Source organism: Amblyraja radiata, chromosome 11 (assembly GCF_010909765.2).
Source record: "Amblyraja radiata isolate CabotCenter1 chromosome 11, sAmbRad1.1.pri, whole genome shotgun sequence".
Taxonomy (NCBI): Eukaryota; Metazoa; Chordata; class Chondrichthyes; order Rajiformes; family Rajidae; genus Amblyraja; species Amblyraja radiata.
This window is the reverse complement of record NC_045966.1, coordinates 48,840,017-48,859,470: the sequence shown is the minus strand read 5'-3', so window position 1 is coordinate 48,859,470 and position 19,454 is coordinate 48,840,017. Positions and strand designations below refer to the sequence as shown.

The window sequence follows — 19,454 nt, the reverse complement described above, 5'->3', positions numbered from 1 at the left end:
ATCGGCAAATTTGCTAATGTTACTTTGAATCCCTTCATCTAAATCATTGATATATATTGTAAATAGCTGCAGTCCCAAGCCTTGCGGTACCCCACTAGTCACTGCCTGCCATTCTGAAAGGGACCCGTTAATCCCTACTCTTTGTTTTCTGTCTGCCAACCAATTTTTCTATCCATGTCAGCACTCTACCCCCAATACCATGTGCCCTAATTTTGCCCACTAATCTACGTGGGACCTTATCAAATACTTTCTGAAAGTCCAAGTACACTACATCCACTGGCTCTCCCTTGTCCATTTTCCTGGGAGACCGGAGCACCAGGAGAAAACCCACACAGCCACAGGGAGAATGTATAGACTCCGTACTGACTGCACCCAGTCAGGATCAAACCGGGTCTCTGGTGCTATTTCCTCTAGTTTCCTTCTCCCCTTGCTCTCGGTCTGAAGGAGGATCTCGACCCAAAATGTCACCTATTCCCTTACTCTAGAGATGCTGCCTGAACCGCTGAGTTACTCCAATATTTTGCGTCTATCATTGGTGTAAACCAGCCATTGCAGTTCCCTCCTATAGAGAAAGAAACTGAAACTGGCTGCCTAACTTGAGGGAAATATGATTAATTAGATTTACCAGGTGAAGTTTTGCTAAATGCCTCAGGCAAGAGTGAAATATAGGATTTTAACCCTTTTCTCACTGTCGTTGACCACACACACAACCTGAAACATGATGATGCACAGAATCCAACGGGATCTATTCCATACCTTCTGTCCGGCACTGTATCTTCCTCTCATGTCCAGTGCTGTATCTCCCTTCACCATTACCACACGGTAGTTGTAATTTCTCCTTTTGTCACCGGCAGATACGTTTTCATCCGCGTCAGAACGGATCTCAATGTATTCGATATCTATTGAAAAAAAACACAAAGCCAAGACACAAGGGTGTCACCATAACAGTGTCTCAAGAACTTTTACATCCACGTGAAGGGGTAGGACAATTCCTCAATTGAAGGTGTCATCGAAGCGATTGACAAGGCTGAGCAAGGAATCAAGCAGTAGGGGTCATAGGTCTTAGGTGAGAGGGGAAAGATTTAATAGGAATCTAATGGACAACTATTTGCACACAGAGGTTCCAGATATGCGGAACGAGCTGCCAGAGGAAGCACGTAGAAGATAGACACAAAGTGTTGGAGTAACTCGCGGGCCAGGCAGTATGTCTGGAGAAAAAGGATGGGAGATGTTTTGGGCTGGGAGCCTTCTACAGACCACCAGAGGAAGTAGTTGAGGCAGGAGCAATAACAACATTAGAAAGACATTGGACAGATACAATGTGAGGAACAAATTAGATGGATATGAGCCAATGTGGGCAAATGGGACTAGCTTAGATGGGGCGTCTTGGTTGACGTGGAGGGGATGGGCCAAAGAGACTGATTCTGTGCTCTATGACTGTATGACTGTACCTCTGGCAGTGTAGCACTCCCTCAGCACTGCATTCTACTACAGTGCTAGTATACACAGGAACATGAGTACTATCGATGATAGACAAAATGCTGGAGTAACTCAGTGGGTCAGTAAGCATCTCTGGAGAAAAGGAATAGGTGATGTTTCGGGTCGGAACCCGTCACCTATTTGTTTTCTCCAGAGATGCTGCCAGACCCACTGAGTTACTCTGACATTTTGTGTCTATCTTGGGTATAAACCTGCATCTGCAGTTCCTTCCTACTCAACAAGAGAAATATCAACTGAACCACACATGAATGCACCAATTGCTTTTGAAGATTAATTGGAGATCAATTGTTGGCAGTTATGCATTACCAACATTTGAACTTAAACTACATGCAAACCAGTTGAAACCAGAATTGATTTCAGAATGAGATATCTATGTGAGCTTTTCTCATGATCAGTCAGTGAAAGCTCACCCTTGATGACCCAGCTGACTAAGTTCCTCCAAGTTGACTCACCATCAACCATATCCCTGAGTTCCTCTTGACGACCCTTGCTGTCCATCTTCTCTCTCTCTCTCTCTCTCTCTCTCTCTCTCTCTTTCTTTCTTTCTTTCTTTCTATCTATCTATCTTTCTCCTTCACTGTTACTTTAATGGTGTCAAAGCATGAGAGGACCTCGATGTTCTAGTTTTAGGGCAATAAATAAATCCAACAGTGCAATTTGCCTTGGCAATTAAGAGGGTTGCAAAATTAGCCAGCAGAGGTAACATATTGGGGCAGGATGGTGGTGCAGCGGTAGAGTTGCTGCCATACAGCACCCTAAACTAAACGAAATAAGTAAGGAAAGAGGATTATTTAAAGCACAGGAATAGACAACTAGGACAAATACATATTTTCCAGGTTGGTCAGCGGGGTGAATGGGGTATAGCATGGATCAGTAATGAGCACCCAGATATTCACAATTGTTTACATATCTTGGATGCTTACTTTGCCTTTTCATCCAAATCTGCTTATCATAGAAAGCTACATGGAAAAGTGAGCTAAGACGTACATAAAAGTGATACAGACATATTATATTTGTGGGCGAGAAGGAAGCAATTAAAGTATGACATAGGATTTAAGTTAGGCACATTGGTAGGAAGATTAGACAAATAATAATGTTTTAATTCAAAAAATAAAAAGGGAGCAAAATATGAGATAAGATTTGAATGTTAAAATGGAGGCATGATTGATGCATTTAAAATTATTAACAATTAAATTATGTTCTCTACAGAAAAGCTAAGTCATGTTTCCAAATTAAAGACATCAAATGTAAAAACAAATGTAAAATGAAAGTAGGAAAGCCCCTGAAAGGGCTTGAACGTATAATCGAAATAGATGTTGGAACAAATTTAATAAGTTCTAATTTAATAAGGAACAATACAAATTTTTGCTCCCAATTGGGATTTACAGTTACAGGGCGGCACAGTGGTGCAGCGGTAGAGTTGCTGCCTTACAGCGACAGAGATCCGGGTTCGATCTTGACTACAGGTGCTGTCTGTATGGAGTTTGTACGTTCTCCCTGTTACCGCTCTGGTTTCCTCCCACACTCCAAAGATGTACAGGTTTGTACGTCAATTAGCTTAGGTAAAAATTGCAAATTGTCCCTAGTATTTGGATAATGTTAGTGTGGGCGGCGCGACTCTTGTCAGCAGCGGCCTCTGCAGTCCGTCTGCCTTTTAATGTTTTCTGTCTTGTTCTATGTAGTTTTTATTGTTTTTTTTGTCGGGGTATGTGTGTGGGGGTGGGGGAACTTTAAGGTCTTTCCCCTGCACGGGAGACACGACCTTTTCTTTGTCGGGTCTCCGTTGTCGTTGGGGCTGCAACGTGGAGCGGCCTCCAACAGGAATGACCTGGGGCTCCAGTCGCAGAGCTGCGGATTTACTCACCATCACGGAGCTGGCCGAGTCCGGAGCGGGTGGAGCTGTGGTGGAGCGCTGCTGTGACCCGACACCCGGAGATTCGGAAGCTCCTACCGCAGGTCTGTGGACGGTAATGCCGGGAGCCCGCGGGTCCCTGGTGGGAGACCGCTTTTCATGGCTTCCGCAGCGGCGACTTCTCCCGCCCGAGTTGCGGGGTTGAAGATTACCTGGAGCGGGGCCTGCATCACTGCCCCGCGCGGCTTGGAATGGCCGCGGGACTTTGTGAGCGCCCGCCGAGGCTCCAACACCAAGAGCCCGATGGGGCTCCAACACCAAGACCCGGTGCGTGGCCTTGCATCGCCCGGCATGGCTTTAATGGCTGCGGGACATTTAACATCGCCTGCCGGGGGCTTTGACTCTGTCTTTGACTCTGACATGGGGGGGAGAGGGGAGAGATATGTTTAAGTTTTGCCTTCCATCACAGTGAGGAGGACTCACTGTGATGGATGTTTATGTGAATTGGATTGTGTTGGTGTGTGTCTTGGTTCTTTTTTTGTATGGCTGCAGTAACCAAATTTCGTTTGAACCTCATGTGAGGTTCAAATGATAATAAAAGGTATTGTATTGTATTGTATTGTAAGTGGTTATCGCTGGTCGGAGTGGACTTGGTGGGCCAAAGGGCCTGTTTCCACGCTGTATCTCTAAAGTTTAAAGTAAAGGACATATACAAGTTGGCTTGATGAAAGGTACTGATGAAAAGGCATGCATCTCAAACTTTAATTCCATTTGTCTTCCCATTGACGCTACCTGATCTGCTAAAGCCTTTCCAGCACACATTTTATTTCAGGATTCTGGCACTAGTAGTTTTTTGGTTTAGATTTGTTTCCCTCACAACTTAATTCCCAAAATTGCATGCTTTTCTTTCCTCTGAAAAATGTCGACTTCAATGCCAAAAAATGGAACACTCCATGGAACCCGGGCGGTACGGCGGCGCAGCAGTAGAATTGCTGCCTTACAGCGAATGCAGCGCAGGAGGCTTGGGTTCGATCCCAACCACGGGTGCTGTCTGTATGGAGTTTGTACATTCTCCCCGTGGGTTTTCTCCGAGATCTTCGGTTTCCTCCCACACTCCAAAGACGTACAGGTATGTAGGCTTGGTGTATGTGTAAATTGTCCCTAGTGTGTGTCGGATAGCTTTGGCACAGACTCAGTGGGCCGAAGGGCCTGTTTGCACCCTGTATCTCTAAACTAAGGTAAACTAAACTAAATGTCATGCACCATACCTTGGCCTCTGTAGGTGTTCCTCCACAGGTCTTGGATGATTTTGTTAATTTCTTGCATCTTCATGCTGTGGAATCTCATGATGGCTCTAAAAATAAAGGAGAGGGAATATTAATCTTGTTTTCGTATCTGATCAGTCCGAAATGTCATTAAGATAACAGATGGTCTGTATATTTGCATGTAATTTTGTACATTGACAGTGCATTTGGCCTGGTTCACACTACATCCCTAACAAAGGCGCAGGAGAGCCTAAAGGGCCCGACCCACTTGCGCGTTGTTTGTGCGTCATGCAGGTGGCGAGCAAAGATTTTGTGAATCCCAAAATCCTGGGGGGCCGTGCGCGACTGCCTACGTCACCATGCACCATGCGCGCATAACATGCACATCACGATGCGTGTGTCGTAACCCGCAAATGATGTTGCGTAAATGAGGCCCAAGTGGGACAGGCCCTTAACGCTCCAAAATGGAGACAAACCAAGGCAACTCTTTGTGTGCTACTCACAGAAGTGGATCTGCAATCACGCATTACAATCGCTCCACTCTGTTCTGTAAACTGTGGATGACTCGATTGTAATCATGTATTGTCTTTCCATTGACTGGTTAGCACGCAACACAAGCTTTTCACTGTACCTCGGTACACGTGACAATAAACTAAACCCTTCCTAGTTACAGTGTCACAAGTCAGCATTTCAGAACGTGCAACCTTCTTCTATACTTTCAATTAACATATCAAAGCCTTTAATGTTTATTGCAAGCAGTCAGTATCCCAGCTCTGATCCCTGCAATACACCACTGGTCAAAGACATCGAGTCACAAAAACAACCCTCCGCCTCTTATTACCAAGCCCATTTTAAATCTTATTTGCCTATTAGAACTGCTGCCTCACAATGTCAGAGTCCCGGGACCGATCCTGACTTCAGGTGCTGTATGTATGGATCTTGCATCTTATCCTTGTGACCACATTTCATAAAGAAGTGCAGGTTTTTCCTTTAAAAAAATGCCCTACTGTGCAGGGAGGGGATGACAGTGGGATAACATTAAACTAGTGGGAATTGGACTTTGGTGTGCAGGGACTGGATGAGACAGTGGGATAATAAAGAATTGGTGCATACAGGTGATTGATGGTCAACATGGACCCTGTGGGCGTCAGGGCTCATTTTCATGCTGTTTCTCCAAACTAAACCTCTTAGAATCCATGGAATTGTACCTTTTGGGACCAATGTACCACGTGGAATCTTTCAAAGGCATTATTCAGTCCATGTACACCACAAACAGAGAAACTAGTACATAGATTCCAAATATGGAGACAGACATTGATAGGGTGGTGAAGATGGCATTTGGCATGTTTGCCTTCACAGGTTTACGGCACTAAGTACAGGAGTTGGGATGTAATGTTACAACAATACAAATTGCTAATGTATTGTGTGCAGTTCTGGTGTTCCAGCCGTAGGATAGATGTCATTAAGGTGGAAATGACGTAGCAAAGCTAGAAACATTTCTCCTCTGGAGCGCGGAAGGCTAAAGTATATAAAATCATGAGGGGCATAGATAAGGTAAATAGTTACTATTTTTCTCCCAGGGTAGGGGAGTCTAAAACTATTGGTCAGAGGGGAAATATTTACAAGCACCCGCGGGAAACTTTTTCCCACAGAGGGTGGTGGGCATATGGAACAAGCTGCCAGAAGTGGTTACAGTTATAATGTCCGAAGACATTTAACAGGTCCATGGATAGGAAAACTTTAGAGGAAGAGGGGCCAAATGCAGATAAGCCAAACTAGCTCACATAGAATGCGTAGGAAGAAACTGCTGATGCTGGTTTACACCGAAGATAGACAAAATGCTGGAGTAACTCAGCGGGACAGGCAGCATCTCTGGAGAGAAGGAACGGGTAATTTTTCAGGTCACGACCCTTCATCAGGCACAAAGACAACTAGGTTAACATGGATAAGTTGGGCCTAAAAGCCTGCTTTTGCGCTGTCTAACTAAGATTCTTTTCCTGGTAATATATTTTTTAAGAGCCCTCCCTACACTTTCTTTACTCCTGAAGTATACTCCTGAGAGCCGCACAGTGGCAGTTACAGCACCAGAGACCCGGATTCGATCCTGACTACGGGTGCTGTCCGCTTGGAGTTTGTCCCTGTGACCGTGTGGGTTTTCTCCGGTCCTCCGGATTCCTCACACACTCCAAAGACGTACAGGTTTGTAAGTTAATTGGCTTTGGTAATATTATAAATTGCCCTTAGGGTGTAGGATAGTGCTAGTGTACAGAGAGATCCTGGTCGGCATGGACTCGGTGGACTGAAGGGCCCGTTTCCACGTTATATGTCCAAACTAATAGTATGTCTGAAGTAAAAGATGTTCTCCATTTTCAATTCTCAAAACTTGCTGTATAACATAGAAACATAGAAAATAGGTGCAGGAGGAGGCCATTTGGCCCTTCGAGCACAGATTCATTGTGATCATGGCTGATCGTCCCCTATCAATAACCCGTGCCTGCCTTCTCCCCATATCCCTTGACTCCACTAGCCCCTAGAGCTCTATCTAACTCTCTCTTAAACTCATCCAGTGATTTGGCCTCCACTGCCCTCTGTGGCAGGGAATTCCATAAATTCACAACTCTCTGTGTGAAAAAGAATAAAGGCCCAGCCTATTTGATCTCTTTTGATGTGAGACCCACTTCCCCGGAAACCAGCATGCTGAATTTTCTCTGAACTCCCCGCTATAGCAAGTGTATCCTTTTTCAGATAAGCAAACCAAAAATGTAGATAATCGCAACTTATGAATGCATCAAACATTACCAAAAAAAGGCATTAAACTTCCTGCATCCACTGCTCAGCTCTCTAGAAGTAGCAAGATGAGTCAAATTACCGATCATAACAACCAAGCATCTTTGACACAATAATTATCTGATTTAAAAATTAGATGCAATCAATGTTTTTTCTAAACCAAGGTTCAGTATTTTTTCGAGAGCTGACAGAAATGAGTCATATAACTTTTCCAAACTGCATTGCACTAAGAATCTCTGACAATGCAATTTAGAAGTCATGCTGTCCTTTAAGCCGTACTGCAGCTGTGATATTTTTTGTCAAACATCACATAAACTAACCTAGTCATAAATTAAAAACAAGAAAATATGGAAGGACACAAAGTGCTGGAGTAACTCAGCAGGTCCGGAAGCTACTCTGGAGAACATGGATAGGGTGACGTTTCAGGTCGTGACCCTTCTTTAGAAGTGTGAAGGGTCCCGACCATATTCTCCACAGGATGCTGTCTGACTTGCTGAGTTACTCCAGCACTTTGTGCCCTTTTGTGTATTAACCAGCATCTGCAGCACTTTATTTCTACAAAGAAAACATGGGCTACAAAGTATAAAGAAGCCTATGGCTGTAGAATTTTTAAAAAATACACAAAGTGCTGGAATAACTCAGTGGGGCAGGTAGCATCTCTGGAGAACATGGATTGCTGACATTTTGGGTCGGGACCCTTTCCAGACTCATTGTTAAGGAATGTTGGGTTGATTTGAACATGACAGCATCTTAAAATATATAATTACCCTGTGATAAAGGGGTCAGAATTCTGAGTGAGAATCGAGGAGGATTGAATCAAATGGAGTCCGAATTTGGCTGATATGTTACTGCCTACATAATGCCGGGATTAGCATTAAACCAGAGCAGCTGTGACACGGGATGGTTGAAACAGACTGACAATGTAACGATTTATAGAATCTCCTGTTGCACTGCTGATGGAAAGCAACCTGAATTGGAGGTGTATTGAAAGGCCTGGGAGCTTGGCTCCAGATCTAAAGGCATGGGACTGCATGCATGAGGAGAGGATCTGTTTGGCCCAATAACATTCTTTTATGTTGCAAGAAATACAAGACAAAAACATAGATTCTCAAGGATGCCTGAACTAAAGCTGTTGATGAACGTTTGGTCCATCAGTTCCGAGCCTCCACATCTCCTTGTAACCCTTTCCCCATCATGTGCCCTTCATCTGCTCCCAGAGTCTCCTGACTTCCACCTATAATAAAGTAACTGACGGTTGCTAATCAACCTACCGGCATGCCCTTGGGACACGAGTAGAACTCAAAGAAGCTGGGAGAACTGCAAACACCACAAGGATACCACCGGAGGTCAGGATTGAACCCAGACTGCTGGAGCTGTGAAGCAGCAACACTAATTGCTGCATCACTAAGCCATCACTCCCCACCAGCCCCATCAAAGAGAAGCTGAACACACTGTGCTTTGACTTATGGACAGCAGACACATTTATGTATAATTTATATTTTTGTGTTGTCTATGTGCATTTGTAGCTGCTGTAATATTATCACAGTCCCCGCAGTTCACCGTACTTGTGTATTTGACAATAAACTCAACTTGAAAGATCTTATTAATCAAATTATTAAGTTTGTTTTATATTACAGAGGACATATTTTGAGGTCAGAGGGTAAAAATATAAAGACAATGTGCAGGGCAGAGTGGTGGGTGTTTGGAAAACAACGGCAGGAGTGGTGGTGGGAGCAGATATGATAGTGGTGCTTAGCAGGCTTTTAGATGGGTACATGTCTATGCAAGGACTGTTAAGCAGGAATATCCAAGGCTACAGAGGTTTAATGACTCAATTTTGAATTTAATTGAATTCCATTCTTGTTCAATATCGGGTACAACTATTCTGCTAAACTATCCTTTCAGACTGGCTTGGGCATTTCAGAGAGCAGTTAAGTGAACTATATTTTAATAGCTCCGCAATTCCCAAAGAGACAACATTGCAAAATCATTCATCTCTTTATCATTGAACTGTGCAGCATAGGAACAGACTCTTTGGCCGAACATGATTCCAACTTAAACTGATCTCCTCTCCCTCTACATGATCCATATCCCTCCATTCCCATTACATCCTTGCTTTTATATCCTCGTCCCCTCAAAATGAATTCTATTCGCCTCCCTTATTACCTATTCAACCTGCAAATTAACCTCTGAGGAATCCTGCATCAGCTCTCCCAGGTCCCTTTGCACCTTCAATTTCAGCATCTTTTCTCCATTTAGAAAGTAGTTTACAGCTTTACTTCTTCTACCAAAGGGCATGAACTTATGCTTTGCTAGGCTGTATTCAATTTGCCACTTCTCAGCCCACTCTCCCAAACTGTCCAAGTCCTTCAGCAGATTCCCTGCTTCCTCAACATTACCTGCCCCTCCACTTTTTATCATATCATCTGCAAACTTGGCCTCAAAGCCTTCAATTCCCTCATCAAATCATTGATATACACCGTGAAGAGTAGCGGCCCTAAGCACCGACCCCTGGGGAACACCGCTGGTCACCAGCAGCCAACCTGAAAAGGCCCCCTTTATTGCCACTCCTTGCCTTTTGCCATCCAGCCAACCAGCTATCCATGCTAGTACCTTCCCTCTGATACTATGGGCTCTCATCTTCTTTAGCAGCCTCACGTAATCAAATGCCACTTATCAAAGGCCATTAACCTACAACGTGGAAAGTAGCAGACCCAACACCAACCCCTGTAGAGCACAGCTATTTCCTTTCCTTTGATTCTGGTTGGAGAATCCAGAACAAGGAAATGTAGCTTTAAAACTGACGGCTTGGATGCCCTCAGTTGTCAAATCTATGATTTTATTAAAACTAAAATTATTGCATAAATTGCATAACATTTTTGCAGAAAGAGCTGATTAGATGGTTGGGGGGGTGGGTGGAATTGAAAACTGCAAAGCTGAATTGGTAGATTTTAGTTAGATAAGAGTGTTAAGGTAAAAGGAACTAAGGATGGCGAGTGAGATACACATCATCCACCCTGACGGACTCGATTGAGGGTTTCAAATGGCTCAAACCTACACCCATTTTCTTAAAAAAAATTAACGTGAAAAAATAAACAATTCGACAGTTGAACAGGACATGGGTTTGACTCAATTAGAGCAAACCCTCGTTATAACGAATTTCAGTTATTGCAGACAGTCTCATTAAAGAACACAGGCTGCTAGTTACACTGCGGAGGCTATTGAAATTGACAAGGCATTCCACATTTTCCCTTGAGCAGAACAGTATCAAAACTCAAATTCATAAATCAGTAAACATGGATTCAACAAAACAAGTCAGTCTGATTCTAAATAATGGAGACACAAGGAACTGCAGATGCTAGAAGCTTGACCAAACAAATTACTAGAGTAAAGGGCCTGTCCCACTTGGCCGTCATTTACGCGAGTGTTTAGGGAAAGTGGGAAATCATGGAACTGGTGTGAATGTGTGATCAATGGGCGGTGTGAACATTGTGGGCCGAAGGGCCTGCTTCCAAGCTGTATTCCTAAACTAAAAATATCAAAAAAAACAAAAAACATGTTATGTAGGAATTAATAACAAAGATATCTGAAGAGAGCTGTGTTTTTACAGTTCTCATTGAGAGTAGTAAGCTGCTTGAAGTAGTGAAGGCCACAATGTGCATCTAATAGCAGAAATGAATAGCTCAAACTTTCACCAGTTCTGATTAAAGGTAATTTTGTGAAGCAATAACTCTGTTTATAATCTTCATTTCTGGAGCGGGGAAACATTTATAGTACAATAAACTCTTGTTATTACAAACCTTTTTATAATGGATTTTGGTTATGATAGACTGTCTCATTAAAACACAGGCTGCTGGTTACACTGCGGGGGGTCATTGACATTGACAAGGCATTGACATTGACAAGGCATTGGCATTGACAAGGCATTGGCATTGACAAGGCATTGACATTGAGAAACAATAAATGTTTGTTACATTAAATAATATAACAAATGGCCTTTAATAAGTTTAACTTGCAGTAACAAAAGTGCATTTTTAGTTGTTAATAACTTTATACACTCAGCAGGTTCGTATATTTGGAAAGAGAAACAGAGTTAACATTTAAGGTCAATTTCCTTTTACCCTGAAATCCGGGCGGGCAGTTGGTTGTGGGAATCTCTGTTACAGCAGGACAGGATTTCCTCACCCTGCCACACCAATACCCTGGCCTCCTGTTTTGCTCACAATCCCTGAATGCGGGGTTCAGCAGCAGAGTCAGTGGTTATTGCTGTTCCCCAGCTATGCTGGACTAGGTGGTACCGGGCAGCCTCCTTGGGCCACTGAGCTCCATGTGGTGAGTGAGGTCCCACTGGGCTTTCAGTGACGGGGCTCCAGGATCTTGACCCGACGCCCGGGCAACAAAGTCAATGGGGGACAAACCCTTAGGTGTTTATAAGGGACAATCGGCAATAACAGACACCATTCCCCCACCATGGTCCATTCTAACAAGGGTTTACTGTGAATGCCGACTTTACACTGAACACAACCTGGGCAGTCGTCTTGCAGCAAGATTAACAAAAGAAAACGGCAGGAGAGTTGACACTGGAGAAAATGTCACGAGGAGAGTAAACCTGTACTGAAATAAGAAGCAGATAAGAGACAAGGGGCAGATGGGGAAATTCCAGGCAACCTTGGGGTGGATGTGCCAAAATGCACAAAGTGCGATAAGAATGACTGACGAGAAGGGAGGAAAATCAGATAAACACACAGGACACAGAGAGAAGCAATGACAAGGACTTGACTCAAGGGGGAAGGAAATGGAATGCCCATTACAAGGCAATCAGATAAAACCACTGTAGATTGTGGTTGATAGAACAGTAATCTGAGAAAATGGTGTAATACTGTAAAAAGGGACGATACAACAAAGCCAATCTCTATTTCTAGAGAATCAGGGAGGAATCTATGAGGCATTCTGGTGTTTTTTTGGTGCTTTATTCTGAGGCTTTTTGGTGTTTACTATGATCACAGTGTGGATTCTGTCCACCACATCTGTGGAACCAAGGTCACTTGGTCAGCAATTGGAGTGCAGTAGGCAGGAAATTTGCACACAAACACCAAGTTCCCAGCCATTGTCGACTCCTACAGTCTTCTACACATGCCAAGAATAATATCTTGCACTTACTGGTCCAGTGCCTTGTAGTAAATATCGAGGTCCTTGTTAGCTAATTCCGTTGTCCGTATGATGATCATCTTTTCTCTGTACTTTTCCTCAGCATCTCTATACTGGGCTTCTCTCAACTCCTTTCTGCAGTGAAGAATTTCCTCTTCAAACCCTTTCTGCCTCCCTTGGGCCAGATTGCGATTCTTTTTGAAATTGTCAAGTTGTTCTTCCAGCTTTTGGCGCTCACTGACATCCATAAAAAAAAAATTGATTTCAACATGCAAGATCATTTGATAAAATGAGCACACAAAATATCCACAAACTTCATACATCTTGAGCTTTTAAAGTAATGTATTTTGGTTATGGGTGACATAGTTAATACAGCCACTGCCTCATAGCTCAATCAACCTAGGTTCAAGACTGTCCTCTGGTACAGCCTCTGTTGAATATACATGCAGGGAGTATGTATATTTTCCATGTAAATGCCTGGTTTCTATATTGACTATCATCATAAAAATATACAAATACGATTTATTTCAATGATTGTGTTCATTATTTTCCATTCTCAAATAGAGGTATATATTAGGCAATTCAAGCTCGAATAATGAAACATGTTCCCAAACCTTCCCTAAATCGAAAAGAGTTGTTCTTTCAATTGCCTTAGTGTGAAGAGAGAAATTTCAGACATCCCTATTAATTGAAACTTGTAGAAACAAGTCCTAATGGTCCTGTTAGATAAAACATAGTTGATTAGATGTCGGGAAATATTGAAAAGGGCAGATTGTGCCTTAAATAGTGAATACATGATATAATAGTGAATATATAATAGTAAAATAGTCCTAAATTGTGAAATAAGTTTGTATGTTAAAGGAAAGGCCACATAAATGGAAACAGATTATATGTTTGATTTTGTTTTGCCATATCAAAATAATGGTATGACTGCATTCATAGCATTGCAATTAAACAATGCCACCTTAGAAATAGCAAATGTTGTTTAATAATCCCTGTCCATAACTGCTCAACATGGAGAAGTCTAGAAAGGCATTGAGCACATCGATGCTCTGACAGAAGAACCCCAGGGCCACATGCAAACAATGTCAAGAGTGTAAAACATCATCAACCAGCCATCCACCCAGCACATCAAGCAATCCCTACCTCCTCTGTGTTATTGTGTCGATTCTGAATTGCCTTCCTCTGCCATATTAGAATCCACTAAACTGGTGAATGCATGTCTTCCTCAACTCACTGGGTGAAGTGCTGTTCCTCAACAACAGCTTTTCCTCCTGCAGTTATCAGACTTTTGAATGGACCTTTCATAAGCCAAGGAGATATACCTGATCTACCAATCCACCTCCCTGTGACCCTTGCACTTTAAAAAAAAATAAAACCTCTAGACTTTCTTTGTAGCTGTAACAATATTTTATTTCTCTTGTTGCACTACCTGTTGTACTCAGTTGTGGTTTGATTGCAATCACACATGGATGATTTACCTGGAGAACACACAAAACCAATGGTTTCCCTACAAGTCGGTACACGTGACAATAAAGAACCAACATTAATACCAAGGCACTACCTGGGAAGGAGAACATTGTTGATGTCTGGATTCATACAATGACCAGAACAGATAGTGACATCAGGTTTTATTCATCTGGGTCTGTGTGGGAAGCTCCTTCTCAGAATTAAGGCAGCAACATAAAATCTCGATGTTCAAAATACAGTTCTGATTATTCCTGGTACTAAAAGATAGGTTCCGTTTATTATTGGGGAAAACATCTACGACATGGTTTGGTTTTCTCATACCTCCGGAGCTGAATCACTCCCATCTTTCCCATTTCTTTCAGATGCTCCTTCCTCTTGGTCTCTACAATTTCCAATTCTTCCATCCTCTTACGTAATGTCAAATTATCTTGCAGCCACCGCTCTTCAAGCTGGGGGGGAGAGGGGGGGTGAAAAAAGAAAATGATATCCATGTATAATTTGGACAGCATTCATTTGTGAACATAACAAAGACTGAAGCAAATCTCAGCAGTTTAAAATGCTCGGCCTCTTCATTCCCTCCCCCCCCACTGTTGCCTCCTCCTCCTCCTACCCCAGAGTTGCCGACATACTCCACCTTGAAAACGGCAGCGGGTGAGAGGGGAGGGAGCCCCACGGTAACTGATCACGCCTTGTCATGGCAGCGGCCTGAAGAAAGCACGTCCTGTCAGGGGCTACAACATGAGCCCGGTGATGAAGGGGTCACTGGTGCAGACCAGCGGCATCAGCACCTAATTTTAAGTTGAAACGATACAACGTGCTGGATTTCACTTTTAATTTCAAGCTTCCGTGTACCTTGTTGTGTGTTGTGACTGTCAGCAGACCAATTTCCCTCCGGGGATGAATAAAATTTTATCGTATCATAAACACTAGTTCTTTATTACCCCACTCTCTCATCCACTCCCTACACACTAAAGCCAATTTACAGAGGCCAATTCACGCCAGTTCTATGTTATCCCAATTTGTCCTCCCCTCCCTGCACACTCTGATCAACTTAAAAAAAAAGGGCAACTAACCTACAAACCCACACTTCTTTGTGATGTGGGAGGAGACCCTCGTGGTCACAAGGAGAACATGCAAGCTCCACACATATGGCACCAGAGGTCAGGATCGAACCCAAGTCACTGGCTTGGTGAGGCAGCAGCATCAGTGACTACCAGCAGCATCAGTGACTACCAGCAGCATCAGTGACTACCAGCAGCATCAGTGACTACCAGCTGCGCCACTCTGCCACCCTTACTGTCACACAAAAACATTCAATGTCCAGATCCCTGATCCTATTTGATAGACAAACTGCCTGAGGTCCTCCACAAGGATGGGCTCCGTACTGATCACAAGGATCACATAACCGTACTCAGTTAGATAAGTTGGTGTGATGGGAATGCTGGAGCCTTCAAAACCAGGTGAGCAATAAGGCAGGAGACTCACTTGATGCAGAGCAACTCCCAATATAATCTGAACTTATTGTGCAAGGACAGAGCCAAGCCCACCCACACGTCAGCTAAAATATCACTCAGTACACTCCAAATGTCTTGCATTGAATGGTCATTTATATACTGCCCTAAGAATCAGGACCATACAACCCCTGGAAAGGAACTACAGATGCTGCTTTATACCAGCAATAGACACACAATGCCTATTTTGGGAATTGGGTTGGTTAGGCAGCATTTCTGGATAAACTAGCGGTATAAACCAGCATCTCCAGTTCCTTCTTACACATTTCTGGAGAAAATGGATAGATGATGTTTTGGGTCGGGACCCTTCTCCAGACTGAAGTGTCCCAACCGGAAACGTCACCTATCCAGAGATGCTGCCTGACCCACTGAGTTACTCCAGCATTTTGTGTCTATCTTCCTTACAGCCCCTTTGCCTTTATCATTATCATAGAGAGATACAGCCTGAATACAGGGCCTTTGGGTCTGCCAAGTCTATCCTATGTCAAGCACCTAATTTTATATTAATCTTACCCAACTCCATTTTATTCTACTGACATTCGCATCGACAGTACCACCCTGCAAAGTCTAACATTCAGAAGATAGACACAAAAACCTGGAGTAACTCAGCGAGTTAGACAGCATCTCTAGTGAAAACAAACATGTGACGTTCCGGGTAGAGACCATTTCTTCAGATATTCAAACATACAGCTACATTCATCTAGACATCAGAGGCAATTCTCAATGGCCACTTAATCTATCAACCCATGTCTTTGTTGCAGGGAGGAAGCCCATGTAGTCACAGGGATAACATACAAACTCCACGCAGACATCACCAGAAGTCAAGAATGATTCTGGATTACTAGAACTGTGAGGCAACAGCTTTAGCAGCTTCCAATGTTTGTCCCCATGTAGTAAGATTATAGCTGGACTAAGCTTGGTCTCAACCGAACACTTCCTGCCCATTCCCCATCATTGACTCCCCTACAGTCCAAAAGCAACCTGTCTGTTCACTCTTGCCATCCACAATGCTCTGAAGACCCAATTTGTAACCATCAGAGAAGAGGTCTCATCGCCACTTTCAATGGGTGACTCCTCATTCTGAAACACATTCCTCGTTTTCCCCATCCGCTGCCACAACCCACACCCCACCCTCTATCCTATGAGGTGAAACATCACCTTAGCATCTACTCAGTCAAGCCCTGGTACCATATGCAAGATGGATTCAACAGTGGCTGAATGGGAGACGCCAGAGAGTAATGGTGGATGGCTGTTTGTTGGGATGGAGGCAGGTGACTAGTGGGATCCTCAGGGATCTGTGTTGGGTCCTCTGTTGTTTGTCATGTACATCAATGATCTGGATGATGGTGTGGTAAATTGGATTAGTAAGTATGCAGATGATACTAAGATAGGTGGTGTTGTGGATAATGAAGTAGATTTCCAAAGTCTACAGAGAGATTTAGGCCATTTGGAAGAATGGGCTGAAAGATGGCAGATGGAGTTTAATGCTGATAAGTGTGAGGTGTTACATCTTGGCAGGACAAATAAAAATAGGACGTACATGGTAAATGGTAGCGATTTGAGGAATGCAGTTGAACAGAGGGATCTAGGAATAACTGTGCATAGTTCCCTGAAGGTGGAATCTCATGTAGATAGGGTGGTAAAGAAAGCTTTTGGTATGCTAGCCTTTATAAATCAGAGCATTGAATATAGAAGTTGGGATGTAATGTTAAAATTGTACAAGGCATTGGTGAGACCAATTCTGGAGTATGGTGTACAATTTTGGTCGCCCAATTATAGGAAGGTTGTCAACAAAATAGAGAGTACAGAGGTGATTTACTAGAATGTTGCCTGGGTTTCAGCAACTAAGTTACAGAGAAAGGTTGAATAAGTTAGGTCTTTATTCTCTGGAGCGCAGAAGGTTAAGGGGGGACTTGATAGAGGTCTTTAAAATGATGAGAGGGATAGACAGAGTTGACGTAGACAAGCTTTTCCCATTGAGAGTAGGGAAGATTCAAACAAGAGGACATGACTTCAGAATTAAGGGACAGAAGTTTAGGGGTAACATGAGGGGGAATTTCTTTACTCAGAGTGGTAGCTGTGTGGAATGAGCTTCCAGTGGAAGTGGTGGAGGCAGGTTCGATTTTATCATTTAAAAATAAATTGGATAGGTATATGGATGGGAAAGGAATGGAGGGTTATGGTCTGAGTGCAGGTAGATGGGACTAGGGGGATATAATTGTTCGGCACGGACTTGTAGGGCCGAGATGGCCTGTTTCCGTGCTGTAATTGTTATATGGTTATATGAACTGGAAGAGAGAGACAAAATGGATCCATTTCTGTGTGTGTATGCGTGCGCGCGCGTGTGTGTGCGCGTGCGTGCAGGAGGGGTTTCAAAGTCCATCAGATAACGTGCTTCACTTTGCACTAATTTGCTGTTGTGCCCAAACATACAGCTGATGTGAGACTGGAGTTATCGCTGGTGGGACCAGAAGCAGAGGCAGAGGAAGTGGGTTTGAAGTTCAATATTTCACTGGGCTATTGTGGGCAGTTTTACCTTCAATCTGAATTGCAGCTCGTTGCAGCATGCAGAAGAGAAAAACAATCCTTGATTATTTTGAGAAAAGCAATAACATTATTTTTCTCTCTTCAAACAATGAATACCCACAACTGGAGAAGGGTCCCAACCCGAAACGTCGCCTGTCCATATTCTCCAGTGCTGCGGCCTGATCCGTTAAATTAATCCACTTTCGTCATTTTTAAATAAATCCCACATATTTCATTTTGTTTTCAAATAAACCAATATTTTTCAACAATAAGAACCCTCCAACGTCTGCCTACTCTAGACCACGATCATAATCTCTTTGCAGGACAGCAGACTATCTTGTTTCCAACCCAACATCAACTATCTCATTAACCTATCAACGTTTCGCCGTATGTTGATAAAAGCCTGTGAGGCTACTAAACCAAGTTAAATAGAACTGTGTCATAACAAACCATTTATTAGTGAGATCTACTATCTGTAGCCGCACGGATGCGTTTTCAGAAGTTCCATCAATCTGCTTACTGTAAATGAAGCTCAGTAGAAGATTACAATTTCTATTATTTTGTAATTGCAAAAATGCTTTCTAAACTATGACAAAATCCACTGAAAAATGCAAGAATTACCTGGAATAAATTCGTTCATAGATCTTAGTTGCTCGAAAATGAACTGCTCTATGCAAAACGCCCACCATTTGTCATTTTGACCTCAGGTGGGATAGACCTTGTAATTCACCCTTGAGGACAATTAGTCTTGATGACTGACCAAGTGACCTTAAAGACCAATTATGCAGCCAAGTTTCACAAAGAGGAAACAGCTCAATCCAAGACCGCAAGGATTTGCAATGAATTGTGGACACAGCCCAGACCATCAAACAAACCAACTTCCTTTCCATTGACTCCATTCACACCTTATGCTGTCCCAGCAATCACCCCGTACACACTAGGGACAATTTACAATTTTTACCAAAGCCAATTAACATACACGATGCCGCAGTGGTAGAGATACTGCCTTGTAGCACCAGGGACCTAGGTTTTGATCTTGATCACAGCAGCTGTCTGTATGGGGTTTGCATTTTCTCCCTGTGACCACACGAGTTTACTCCGGGTGCTCCGGTTTCCACCCACACTCCAAAGACATGCAGGTTTGTAGGTGAATTGGTTTAGGTAAATTGTCCCTAGTATGTAGGATAGGGTTAGTGTACGGGATGATCGCTGGTCGGCGTGGACTCGGTGGGCCAAAAAACCTGTTTCTGCGCTGTATCTCTAAGGACTAAACCTCTAAAGTAAAATCCAAGCACAATTTTATTTTTACATGTTACGCACATGCAGGAAGTTTGTCAGTAATCCCAGTGAGTTTAAAGAGAGCGGGAATGGGAAGCACTCGGGACCTCTACTCCG

General features: G+C 43.2%; 1 protein-coding gene across 1 annotated transcript in view; it reads right to left on the bottom strand.

Annotated features, from left to right (window-relative positions):
• Window positions 1-19,454, bottom strand: part of rad50 (RAD50 double strand break repair protein) — a 142,427-nt gene that overhangs the window by 8,285 nt on the left and 114,688 nt on the right. Inside the window, exons 21-24 of the mRNA XM_033029880.1 lie at window positions 14,344-14,471; window positions 12,565-12,789; window positions 4,621-4,706; window positions 757-899 (exon numbers count right to left, since the gene is read on the bottom strand). Coding sequence (XP_032885771.1) covers window positions 757-899; window positions 4,621-4,706; window positions 12,565-12,789; window positions 14,344-14,471 — 582 coding nt within the window. The remainder of the gene's footprint in view (window positions 1-756; window positions 900-4,620; window positions 4,707-12,564; window positions 12,790-14,343; window positions 14,472-19,454) is intronic.